General features: G+C 43.4%; 1 protein-coding gene across 11 annotated transcripts in view; it reads left to right on the forward strand.

The window, feature by feature from the left end:
• robo2 (roundabout, axon guidance receptor, homolog 2 (Drosophila)) overlaps positions 1-12,588 on the forward strand; it is a 338,057-nt gene that overhangs the window by 268,865 nt on the left and 56,604 nt on the right. For all 11 annotated transcript variants that reach the window (XM_058635007.1, XM_058635003.1, XM_058635008.1 and 8 more), the window contains exon 6: positions 11,823-11,959. In XM_058635007.1, the coding sequence (XP_058490990.1) occupies positions 11,823-11,959 (137 nt within the window). The remainder of the gene's footprint in view (positions 1-11,822; positions 11,960-12,588) is intronic.

Raw genomic sequence — 12,588 nt, forward strand, 5'->3', positions numbered from 1 at the left:
GACAGGAGATATGAAGTATAGCTGACATGGCCCTTTAGTGTCTGTGTGGAGGTGCAGCCGCTCAGAGACATGGAGGATAATCATTTAACCCAGGCTGACATGACATGTGGATTTGAATATACACTTACAAATAAACCAACAGAACAAAGACTAATGGATTAGGCTGGCACTGGAACGCGCCGCTAATTTGGCAACAGTCACCATTCGATGAGCATCTACCTGAGTGAATCACCATGTAGATTTCTGAGCCACAAGCTGCCGTTTCCTTCGCTCTGCAGCTCTGAAGCTCTGAAGCTCTGCAGCTCTGCAGCTCTGCAGCTCTGCAGCTCTGCAGCTCTGCAGCTCGGTTGCAAAAGAACTCAGTTTGAATAGAAGTCAGTCAGAAGATTAGCTTCTAGTTCTCGCTTCATTTATGAGTCAATGGACTCAATGACTAGTTTCGGGTTTCCTCCAGTAGGTTGTTTTGTAAGAGTTCCCATTTAGAGGAAAAATACACCAGATATGATGATTTGACCCGCCCAATGTGGCTCCATTCTAATGAGAAGCATTTCAGTGGGAATCTCCACAGACTTTTCAACCTTTTCTGTCCACGAGCTCACAGCGTCTCCACTACGCCGCTGAGCGCCGATGAAAGCGAGCAGCGTGCAGAAGGCAGCGGCCACAGCCACGTGTCAATCATCCGCATGTGTCTTTGTTTGATCAGAATCCAGAATCAGCACATCGTGACAGGTGAAAGGGAAAAAAAGAAAATAAGAGACGAGAACTCGCACACCTGCTGTTTCTTTGATTTGAATGTCCGTTCCCACCTGGAGGAAACATCTGAGGACGTGACGGGGGAAAATGATAATGGTGGAAAGGTGACTTCAATGTCTCAATGTATTTAAGACGTTGAGGTTCTGATGATGTGGTGATAGCGTTCCTGTCGGGACCTGTGTGTCCGCCTGTTGCTTCACCGTGAGTCACTGGACTTGGCAGCAGTGTCATTGGTCAGGAGTGGACTTCAAAGAGAGCCTCTCCCACACACACTCACACACACGGTTTGGATCACCTCCTACAGCACACACTCAGCAGACCCGACATCTCTCAAGGCTATAGCAGCAGAGCTCGGCGTAGGCAGTTTGTTTGCGTCTGATAAGGATTGAGTTCAGCAAGGCAGCGGGGACGCGAGCGCCGTGCCAAAGCAAACACATGAAAACTATTCCACTCGTGTCTTTGAAAGGGAGTTGGCTGTGGAGAATGAGCTCACTTTGGACACTAATTAGCAGATTTATAATGAAGTAGGATGAGTTTCATGTGTCATCACTCACTTTGAAGTCTGGCTTTATATGAATATGGGAAAAACATAACAGCAAACGGCGCCCAGAATTCATAAATAACAAATATTGCAGTGTTACTAATTACATCCGGAGAACTTTGTTTTTTGTTTCCTATGTTTAATTCCACAGTTTTGCTTGGAAGCAGAGAGGAAGTAGGAAAAACTGTTATGTTCTGATTAGGACTTCCTGGTCTTCTTACATCAAACACGGCTTCTTTTCTGTGTCACAGAGGATCGGTTTGAATGCCAGGGACAAAACTGGGTCACGTTTGTTAAATAGCAAGAAGTAAAATAAAGAAAATGAGAAATAAAGCTACTCTAACACACACCTGTGTATATATATACACATATGCATGCTGTGGGCTTGTGTAAATGTATTGATAGTGGTCGTCGCCACAGGAATGAAACGGCTGCAGATGGAGCGCTCTGATATGCAGTGGAGGAGGTTGATGGTCTTTGTTTGCTCTCTATCTCGAGAGGTTACATTGTCCTTATTATTATGGTAAGCCGCGGAAAGACGCGCGCTCTGTGAGGCCGCTCCAAACGTCTTTAACATCAAACTGTTTCAACTTGTCTCTGCCCGTCCCTTCGCACATGCCCTGCCTGCCTGCGTCTCCCTCTCTGAGGCTGTTCTGTGGGACTTTTCAAAAGTGAGGATGAAGGCGAATGGAGCCTCAGCTGAGTAAACAGGTCTTTAATATGCTCAGTGGCACCAGCAGCCTCCCGGGCAAACACACACACACACTGGCACATAGACATAACACACGCCAGGATGGCACTGGCTTCAGTCTCTGTGGGACAGAAGGGGAGATAGAGACAACAACACAGGAATGGTTTCAATTAGAGGACAAAGACAACAGTGCTGCTCTTTTTTTTTTTTTCTTTTTTAACCTCACTCTTTGTTTCTTTTAAAATCTAATCACCAAACAAGCTGATTTGTCTCTATTCTATTCCCCTAGTGTAATAAAACAGGTCAATTTCATCTTCCACGATTGGAAATTCCTACAGATTCGAACATCGGCGTGTGTTCAAAGTATTGACAGATACACTGGAAATTAGAATGTCAAACAACATTATTCAGCATTGCCTGTTTTTTTTTAATTATTTCTGATTATGAATGTCTTTAGTCGCCGTGGCATTTTTATTAAAGCGCCGGCGTTCTTGTTTTCCATGCGCTCTACTCACGGTGCAATTAAGTCCGACTCAATACTTAAGATTTAATCTTGTTTGTGTGGCACACGGAAAATTCATATAAACCTTGTTTGGACAGGATTAATATTCCAGAGGGAGGACATGGTCGGAAAACTCATCTTTCCAAACCAAAACCAAATTAGAGCCCCGCTCTTTATAAGACAAAATGATTAGATTTTTCTTCTTTTTTTTTTAAAGTAAATATGTTTTATAAGATGTTAACTTGTGTAATTCCACTTGAATTGTAATTATTTGTGCCAAAAAGGCGCATGAGCCAGGACAGAATAATTACCCGTAGCTGAAATTGAATAAGCACCATTTTATAATCTTGCAGGTTCTTGTTCTTGTAATGACTTATCTTTTTTTATATATATATCTTTCCAAATTGGACGTTATGCTGCCAACAGGTCACGAAAAACCTTTTAAAAACCTTCCCTCCTTTGCCTCAACGGAACCTCTATGTGCTGAGCTAATAAAGTGAAATACAAGGTGTCGGATAGAAAACGACCTAAATTGTGAGAATAAGTGCACTGAATAATAGTCGGGGCTTTAATTATTAACCGAGGAGGAGAAAAGAAAAGAAAAGAGGAGACAAACTGTGTATCTGTGCTCTGGGCAGGATTAAAATCACTGACCGGCACATGTAAAATTAAAATACCCTGTCTTCCCAAGAGAAATAGGTCTAGAATGAAAGGGATTCACCCCTTCTCTTTTCTTTTTTTCAACCAATATACATATGATTAGATTCAGAGGGTGGAGTTGTGTGTTTTCCCTGGGGAAAGTCTTTGCCATGTGTCTCCACGCATCTGGAGAGCAGCATTTATCTCAGAACACTGTGAAGACACTGATGGACTTGCAGTATCTGTGTGCATCTGTGTTTTCTTTTTCTATTTCTATTTTTTTTTACCTTATTCCTGTTGTGCGTACTGGATTTGTATTGAAGTGTCGTGTGTGAGATTAGGTTTCTGTGTCAGATTAAAATCCCACTCTCTCTCAAAGAAAACACACGATAGTGTTTTACTCTTCGGAAATAAGTGTCAAGAGTTCTGTCTCCACAGGTTCTACCATAGTCCACGAATCCCTGTGAAATGACTGTCAGTACGTTTACGTGACAAATATTGTGTTAGTCTGACTAAAACCAGACTTTTACACGGAAGTCACATTTCTCAATGTCGGAGGAACACTGAGATTTATGCTACGTTCCATTTTCATCAGAAGTCGGAACTAGGAGTGTCGCAACTCCCATTTGATCGCATTCCACTTCCAAAAAAATGAGACACAAACATCTTAAGCTAGCTATCGTTAGCCACTGTTAGCAATAGCGGTCGATAACAACTCTCCACACTACACTATTAAGCTCACAAAAATAGCGTAGCCACATGTCCGCGTATAAAAAATTCAACAGTTCTATGTGTGCGACTGATTTAATGTCAAAGAAATAAGACAGAAGTGCTAGTAAAGGTAAAAGGCGGGGTTTGAGAGGCTGCTCCAAAGGGACGTTCCAGATTTATTTTGATATTATGGCTGTAGATTTGCTTCCTTGAAAGACGACTTTCACTCTCCATATCTGGCAGTTATTCAACCGTTTAAGAATTACGTTACTGAGAGGCTGACGTCACAAACGCGTGGCACGCTGGAGAATCTCGTCTGTGATTGGACGGTCGTTCTGCGGAAGTCCTGAGGGCTATGGAAAGCTCTATTTCTCTGCTTTTCGGTATCCACCCATCCATCTTCTGCCACTTTATCCTCCACATGAGGGTCTCCACAAGGGCGGCTGTGCCAATAGATCGCCAGTCCATAGTTTTTTGAATTTTCTCGATGTCACAAACGGTCAAGGAGTTACGGTAATGAGATGTACGCGCGCCAAATCCTGTCGGCAACAGTAAAAACACAGAAACATGGCCACATTTGGGTCAGTACATTTTTAAACTGATAAGTAGACAGATTTTTTTATTTTGCTCTGTCAGCTAGAACTGAATAATTTAAAGTTCCATGGATGGGAGGAAGACGCTGACATGCTAACAACTACCTGCAAGCTGAAATTGCATATCACCACCTGGTGTGGTGGAGGCAGAAACACTCACTAAACCGTCCCCTGCCTGATGCTTGTATACTGGGACAAGGACAGTAGTGCTGCAGTGGAGCTGAGCCTGGAAACATACTGAGTGTGTATTATCTCCTATGCTGCCTCAGTATGTGTCTCAGGTCTTTTTTTTATTCCCCCTCATTTTCTCCCCTGTGTCCTCTCCTGTACCTTATCAGGGCCGCTTTGGTCTTCCAGTCCATCTGTATTCACCTCCCTCTTGTCCCACGTCGACCTCCACATTACAGCCCCTGCAACATTCAGACTCAATCCCTCTGTGGTTTGTGTGTGTGTGTGTTGTAGAGGTGTGCGGGTCACTCCGTTTGAGAGAGCTGTCAAAGCCGCCGTGACAGGGGCGCCTTTGTTTTGCTGACCATCCGTTTTCAGCCATTTCTCACCTCGGCGACTCAGCATTACGGGGAGACAGCGGGCTGGGCTTCCTGTCGCCGTCACTTCCCTTGACATATAAGTGGATACATCTGGTATTTAGGCGAGCGCGTGTTCGAGGCGAGAGGAGCGACAGTGGCTTGATTGTGTATTTATTTTCTGCCCTCGCTCTCTCGCGGGTTTATTGACACTAACTGTGTCACTAATAATCTTCTTAATTGTCCCTAATAAGGTATATTTATGAAGCATAATTTAGCATTAATTAGGGGACGGTGCAGTTGATCCACCATTATTAGTGCTTTTCATTCACCGTCATGAAAGGAAAGCAAATAATTATCTTTTTTGTTGTTGTGATGCAGGTACTTTACATGGAAAATGGTTCTAATTAATGAATAGAACAAAGAGAAACCAGGGGATCTGCCTGGAACAGTGTTTATAGATAATACATGTAAAAAAACAAAAAAACATTACTAATTTTCCTTCTGCTGTAGCCTGTACTTACCAGCCAGTGGGATTATCAGGTATTCTGTGAGAGAATAACCTCTGTCAAGGAGTACATGAATCACAGCACAACTGTGAGTCACTGGAACACTTGTTCATTTAACGCAGTGTTCATTTAATACAGTCGCAGAGAGAGAGAGACGATGACTCTCCGGCTCCGCTGTGTACGACCACGGCCTCCTGTTGCCCTGTGTCTCGACACGAGACAAGTATTTTTCAAAATAAAAGAGTCGTCATGTGTCCCACCAGGCTCACAAATCCCTCAAACGGCTATGAAGTCATTCTTTAGAATAGTGGCTTTATACACAACCTTCATAGTTTCATAGGATTATAAAGAAATGACACATGTTCTGTTTGAAAGTGAAAGAGAAGTCATTCATTATATGCAAACAATTCAAAAACGTTTTATTTTTGGAATAAATTATATTTTTTTATTTTTGAACAGCAATAAATATCTTATATTTATTGCTATTAATGCATAAAATGTTTAATTTAGGGCTGCAGCTAACGATTATTTTTATCATCGATTATTGACAAATTGGTTCGTCAATTGTCAGAAAATATTTATCATATTTAATGATTTTTTTTGTTATATGGAGCACAGAAACCTGAACATATTCACATTTAAGGAGCTGAGAAATCTGTTTTAATTACAAAAAAAAAACCCAAACCCTTTAGTAATCAATAAATAATGGATTAATCAAATAATCTTTGGCGCTCTAGTTGAATTATACCAGTTATATTTTGTGGTATGCCAGTTATTGACAGACTTAAGAACATTATAGCTCTTTTTTTTGTGACCCACCAAAGTGTTATATAATATTTATTTCACAAACTGTTGTTTTGCAGTTGTTGCAAATGAAATAAACCACAATTAACTGTGTTATATATTTAAAAAATGAAAAGTGAAACCTTTTGCGACCCTTCTTGTCCCACACATTAGGAATCAGTGTCGAAAGTCGAAATACAGTATGTTCTAATAACAATTGTTCAAGTAAATCAGATTTATTCAGATGCAAAAACATCCCTCCCACAGTTTAACTTGTTAGACTTGATCGTATTCCATGCTCACGTCTACTCCGGTGAATGCCAAGCTTTCTATTTTGAGCATAAATCAAGTTTTCTGTTATACATTTATTCATAAATGAGGGCGATTTGAGCTTCCAGGCAACGCTCGGTGAACTGTACTTTCTTTTTTTCTTTCCCCACCCCTTCGCATTTTCCAGTGCAGCCGCTCCATCTGCTCCAAAACCACTTTGGCAAAGTAAAGACTGCGCTGCTGCCACCGTCGCTGCGGTTACGGGTAAAAGTAGCCCTTTTAAAGACAAATTTAGGATACATCCGCTCTCCACAATCCCTCCCCCCCACATCTAGCCACAGGGTGGAAATCGTGCCCAATTGATCTGTGATTAATGTAGTATAAGGTGATGAATGTCAGTCAGACATTTTGGGAAGGTCCTGACCCTGCTAAGACATGGGAGGAACCAAGAGGGAGCAGAGCAGCTGTGGCTCAGGGCCGCACGGAGGGAAGATGAGAGGCAGAAGCATGTTAATTGATCTCTCTCTTCTGGGGCGTCGAGGCTCGCATAGGTAGACTCCGGCTCGTTTGATACAGGATGAGGTAAAGATGGTGTAAGACTGGAACACACTGGGAGACACTTGGGGTCAGAGCGGTCCAGCCAGAAACCAGGCAGGAACAAGTCCTTCAACTGTATCTGGAGTCTGACTCACAACATTCACATACAGCAGCAGCAGCAGCAGCAGCAGAGGGAGATAAGATAAGATCCTCTCAGGGATCCTCTCAGATAACTCTCCGTTAATGTGAGTGAGTTGGCACGAGTGTGATGGAGGAACACAGACGTCTGTGTTCCTGACAGACAACTTTTTTAAAGGCGAATCCCCCAAAGAGGAACTTAAGGAGTTCGGAAATCTAATTCTTTTAAAGTGTGTCAAATAAAAAAGCAGTTTCATCCTCGCATCTTCCCCTTCACTCCTCATCTCCTCCTCTGCGAGTGAGTAACTCGGCATAATGTGATTCTATACTTTGTTCTGTATGTGTGTGCATATGTTTAAAACGGTGACGTTTGGCTCCTCCGTCCTTTCCACAGCTTCTCCACACGTGCAATTACATTCCTCCTCTAATAGAGAACAGAGCTCTGCCCCAATCCAGTCGCAATAAAGAGCTACTGTTCCTCTCTGTGTGTGTGTGTGTGTGTGTGTGTGTGTGTGGCCACAACGGCCTCTTATCCCTGAGTATTTCCACTCATCTTGTCATCCAGGCTGATTTCATATAGGAAGCTGATTACAGATTGATGGGGCTCATGTTCCCCCCCCCCCACCGTAATGAGTCATGGACCAGCCTGAGGTTCTGTTTTTGAGAGGATGATAGTGGAAGAGACCAAGAACAACACGCCCGTGTGTGTGTGCACATGTGGGTTCGCCACACTCTGTCGTACAGATGCCGGGGCTGCTCAGACTCGTACGAGCAGAGGAGGACGTGTTTGTGTGTGAACACAAAGACGGGGACTGGCGTTGGCTCTCAGCGGTGAAAGGAGATGATGTATTGTCCCAGTGAAGGATGTTGAAAAGGTGGTTGGCGCCGCCGTCGTTCGACTGGCATCAGCGCTGGTGGCTCCGTGATCTCGTACATGTCAGCAGTACTGCGCTCTGTTCTGTCAGTGTCGCCAAAGTGAAGCGTCTTTATAATGAATGGTCCCAATATTTATGTAGATTTTTGTTTCTTTCTGCAAAGTCATTGATAACCGCCATGCAGTTAATAATATATACTGCACAAAGCTTTTACTGTTGTGCATATTTATTGTTTATTTTCCCCTGATAACAGGCATGTACAGTGACAATTATTGTTAATACACTGATATAAAATAAAAAGGCCAATCACTGTGACGGAGCCTGACCGAAAAAAGTCACAGAAAACATCGTAGTCCTTTATAATCTTGTGCTTTGAATAGTATAAACTCCACTTTTTTGTAAACACATGATTATTTTCTACTTTGATCACTTCATATATTGAAGATTATTCAATATGTTATATGATAATATTCAATTCTACTCTTCTGTGGGCACGCTAATAATGTGTTACTTTACTATAACCGCGACAGCCTCATTGGGGCCCATTTTTATTAAAAGATTTGCGACCCAAATATTGATCGTATCAACATTCATTCTGTCCAAATCATTTCCCGGACGTTCGGTAAATGATTTACAACTCAAATATCTGCATGTTTTTTAAAAAAAATATGATCATAAATATGAAATAAAACGTTCCGTGGGGACCCCAACAAAATCTCCCATGACCCTCCTGCGGGTCCCGCCCCCGTCTTTGGAAATCACTGGTAGATCTGATGACTCGGTGATGAGCCTGTAGAAACCTGTGTTTTTTTTAAATGAAACTTTGTCTTTTCCTCTTTGTTGACGCTTGAAGACAACAGGGAGCAGCTTGTTCACTCGTGGGTTGTTTGTTTGGGAGTCCCGGTTTCATCACTAAGCCCCAACTTGTTCCTGTCACTCATTTGCTCATCTCTCCCTCCACTTTCATGTCGAGTTGTGCTTCCCTGTCCTCGCCGGAGGGCACAAGGATTCTCATTAGCTTGTTTGTTCTCAATCTGCCTCCTCGTTCCCTTTTGGACGCCACTCACTTCCAAAACCTCAACAGTAAATGTTTTTATTCATGTCGCCCTGTCGTTACCTGAACTGTACATCCCCCTCTCTCTCTCTCTCTCTCTATAGAACAAAGCGTTCAGTCATGACTCAGTCAAATAATCATTACAGTGTCTTAAGTACCTGTGTGGAGAGGTGGAACTGGCAGTCAGGAGTTGAGGAATGTGCTTCAATAAAGCTGCCTGTGGATGTTTGCTGGGGAAATGTCATAACTGTGGGAGGGGACAGATTAGCTCTGCAGCTGCCGGCGGCAAACAGCCATCAATACACGCGGCGATGGTCGAGCGGCGGGGTCTTTCCCGCTCTGAGGGAAATGGACCGGAACCTACATTAATACTCGAGAGAGCATCGCTGCAAACCGGGTCGTTTATGACCAAAATGTGTCCCATCGTCCACAGAATTAACGTTTAAACATTAGGGGCCAAGCGTGATACTTGTCTTTCTAACTGTTTTTTATTATTGTTGTGATGTGTGAAGCCAACACGTATCCAGACGCTGTTAAAAGGACATAAAGAGAGAGTTGTACTGTTGTGCCGGCCGGCATTTTTCTTCCTTTGCGGTACAGTTTGCCGCGGAAACCACTTTGGGACTTTATCTTTCGATATGTTAGCATTAAACTAGTAGACATCACGGCTTGTTTACGTGTGCTTTTCAACTGTTCTCTCAACAAGTTCAAACGCACAGAGGCGGCACACTGTAATGAAGGATTTTTTATCACACTAACGTATGGAATTTTGAGCGGTCCTGTCCAAAATGCACTTCAGCAGACGGCAGTGAGAAGAAGTCTCGTTATAATCAAAGAGATGGCTTTACTGGGCTAGTGTGTAACATTTCAGCGGTGTTTACTACCAATAATTGTGTTTTTTTAAAGAGAATAATCACCATAAAATAAAATGAAGTGCAGTAGAGTCAGGTTTCTACTGATTTTACTGTCATCTAGGCAAAAGATTGTGTGTTTAACAAAGTCTGCAGTCTTGTTTCCAGACATAGAGTTCACAATTTCAAACATAACCTTACAAGAACGCACTTTAACCCTCCTATGAACAACAGTAATCAGGCCGCCTGGATTTGTTTGGACTTTATGGCTGTAGAATTGTCAAAAAAAATGTTCAATGAGTTCCAAGATAACTTTCAGTTTCTATATCTGGAGAAGCTGACGTCATTGGTGAATCTCGTCTGTGAGTGGACGCTCGTTCCGTGGAAGTCCTGAGGTTCTACCGTAATGACAAGTATATGGGCGCAAAGCTCTATTTCTCTGTTTTCTGGTATCCATCCATCCTGGACAGATCACCAGACCATAGTTTTTGAATTGTCTAGGTCTGTCGAAACCTCGTCAGCTAACAAACAACTCAATGTTTTCTTAAACAGCATCATCCTTGTTGGTACGCAAAGGCCTGACACGCTTTGGAAAGGGACGGATGAGCAGACTATTCCTTCGTTTGTCGCAATCTGCAGTCTCACCATTAGATGTCACTAGTTCTTACTCTCCGGACCTTTAAAGCATCAACATACAACAGTGTCTTCTTCTTCTTCTCTCTTGCATCCCAACTGTTCCCAGTGTCTGTGAGTGACAGACTGTGGACAGCAGAAGGTTGTCAGGCTGACAAAGCAGCATCTCACAGCCTCACCTCCTCCTCCTCCTCCTCCTCCTCCTCCTCCTCCTCCCCCTCCTCCTCCTCCGCCATCACAGTGCTGACACGCTGCCAGGCCGGCACCCCTTCAATTACACACAATTACGCTTTTCAGCCGTAGCTTTCATTTTGCAACCATACATTCTTCCACGTCATCATCAGTGTAAAATCCTCTGTCCACGACCAGCTGTGCTGTTGTCACGTCATCGTCCCAGCGCGTAAAGATAAAGAAGTCATAGATATAGCATCTCGTCTCTTAGCATTCATGTGCCTCTAAAGTGAGAAAATGTGCATGAAACCATCGATTAGTGACCTCTACTGGTGAGACTGCAGAGTGCAGCGAACGCAGGATCCACCAGGGAACTACGGTGGCCTGTGCATACCTTCTTCTTTTTACTGTTGCTTTTTTTCTGTTCAGGTATCCGTTGCAACACAATGACACAAGATGGCTGCCTAATTTGGAGCAAGGGCCTTGCAATGGAGGACAAATCAGCTTTTTTTACAAACATATCTTAGAATATAGTAGTTTTTGTGTGTGTGTGTGTGTGTGTGTAGTAGTCCGACGGTGTCATCAGCTCTATAACAGTAAATAAATTTAATTTTAAAGATATATTCGATATTTCCACCAGTAACATGCAGTAGACACACATTTACACAAACGTCTGAATGTGGTTTTTAAAAAAAAAACACACATACACATACACAAACCTGTCATGAATATTGAACAAGTTGCTGTATGTGGGGTTTCTGGCTGAGTGCACTCTTCTCTCTGTGTGTCATTGTTGAATAATTGATTCTCCTCCTCACAGTCTCCATTTGTCATAATGAACATTTGTGCTCCTGTGTTCCTCCGCGAGAAGAAGAAATACAGTTTTCACGGCTGCTGCCGCTGTCAGACACTTTTACAGGAGGTGCTGAAGCACGTCCATAAGTGTCGCGCGGGGGGGTTTATTTGTAGTTTAACTGAACGCTGAATGGGCAAAACAAATTTCACGACGCTCTAACTTTCTTCCGTTCCTTTTGTGTTCGCTGACAGATACGAGACCAAGTACGACAAGGACGACTACGTGCTGCGGGTGAAGAAGGCGTCGGTGAGCGACGAGGGCATGTTCACCTGTGTGGCGGAGAACCGCGTGGGGAAGCTGGAAGCCTCGGCAACGCTCACAGTCAGAGGTAAAAAACACATTTCACACGGAGGAACGTGGAGAGCACTGAGGTCACCGTCCTGAGAGTCAGATTGGCAGTTTCCCTCCGCAGGGTCTTGAAATCCAGGACGCCAACTCCCACGAGCAAAGTCTATGAATGTGTTTAATTATTTACATTTTGCAAGTGCAGAGTCGGCACACTCGCGCTCTCCTCCCCCCTCCTCTGTTAGCCATGCTACCCTCCATGCTCTAACCACCCACAAGTCAGCTAAAGCCATTTCACAGATTACTGGTGCACACCGCCAGTCAGGGGTTTGCAAGGTTAATAAAAACATTCTAACCATAATTTCCCCTCTTTTCACCACTCTTCTTCCCATTAAACCCAAGTGTTTAAGGTCCCAGTGGAGAGCTTTAGAGCGACACACGGGGGGCCAGAGGGAGGGAAAACACAGTCTGGGTTGAATTCTCTTCTTTCTTTTTTTTGTATTTCACTCGTGGAGACGCCTACAGAAATCCTTAGCTTATGAAGAGCTGTGTGGGTATTTCAAAAGTGTCCTTTGTGGACGTCAAACTGTAGATTTTCACGAATGCGAGCAGTGAAGGTTCAGTCGCACGTTTTGCACGACATAATCAGTCCAGTGGACGATGGACAAACGT

This window comes from Solea solea, chromosome 7 (assembly GCF_958295425.1).
Source record: "Solea solea chromosome 7, fSolSol10.1, whole genome shotgun sequence".
Lineage (NCBI taxonomy): Eukaryota > Metazoa > Chordata > Actinopteri > Pleuronectiformes > Soleidae > Solea > Solea solea.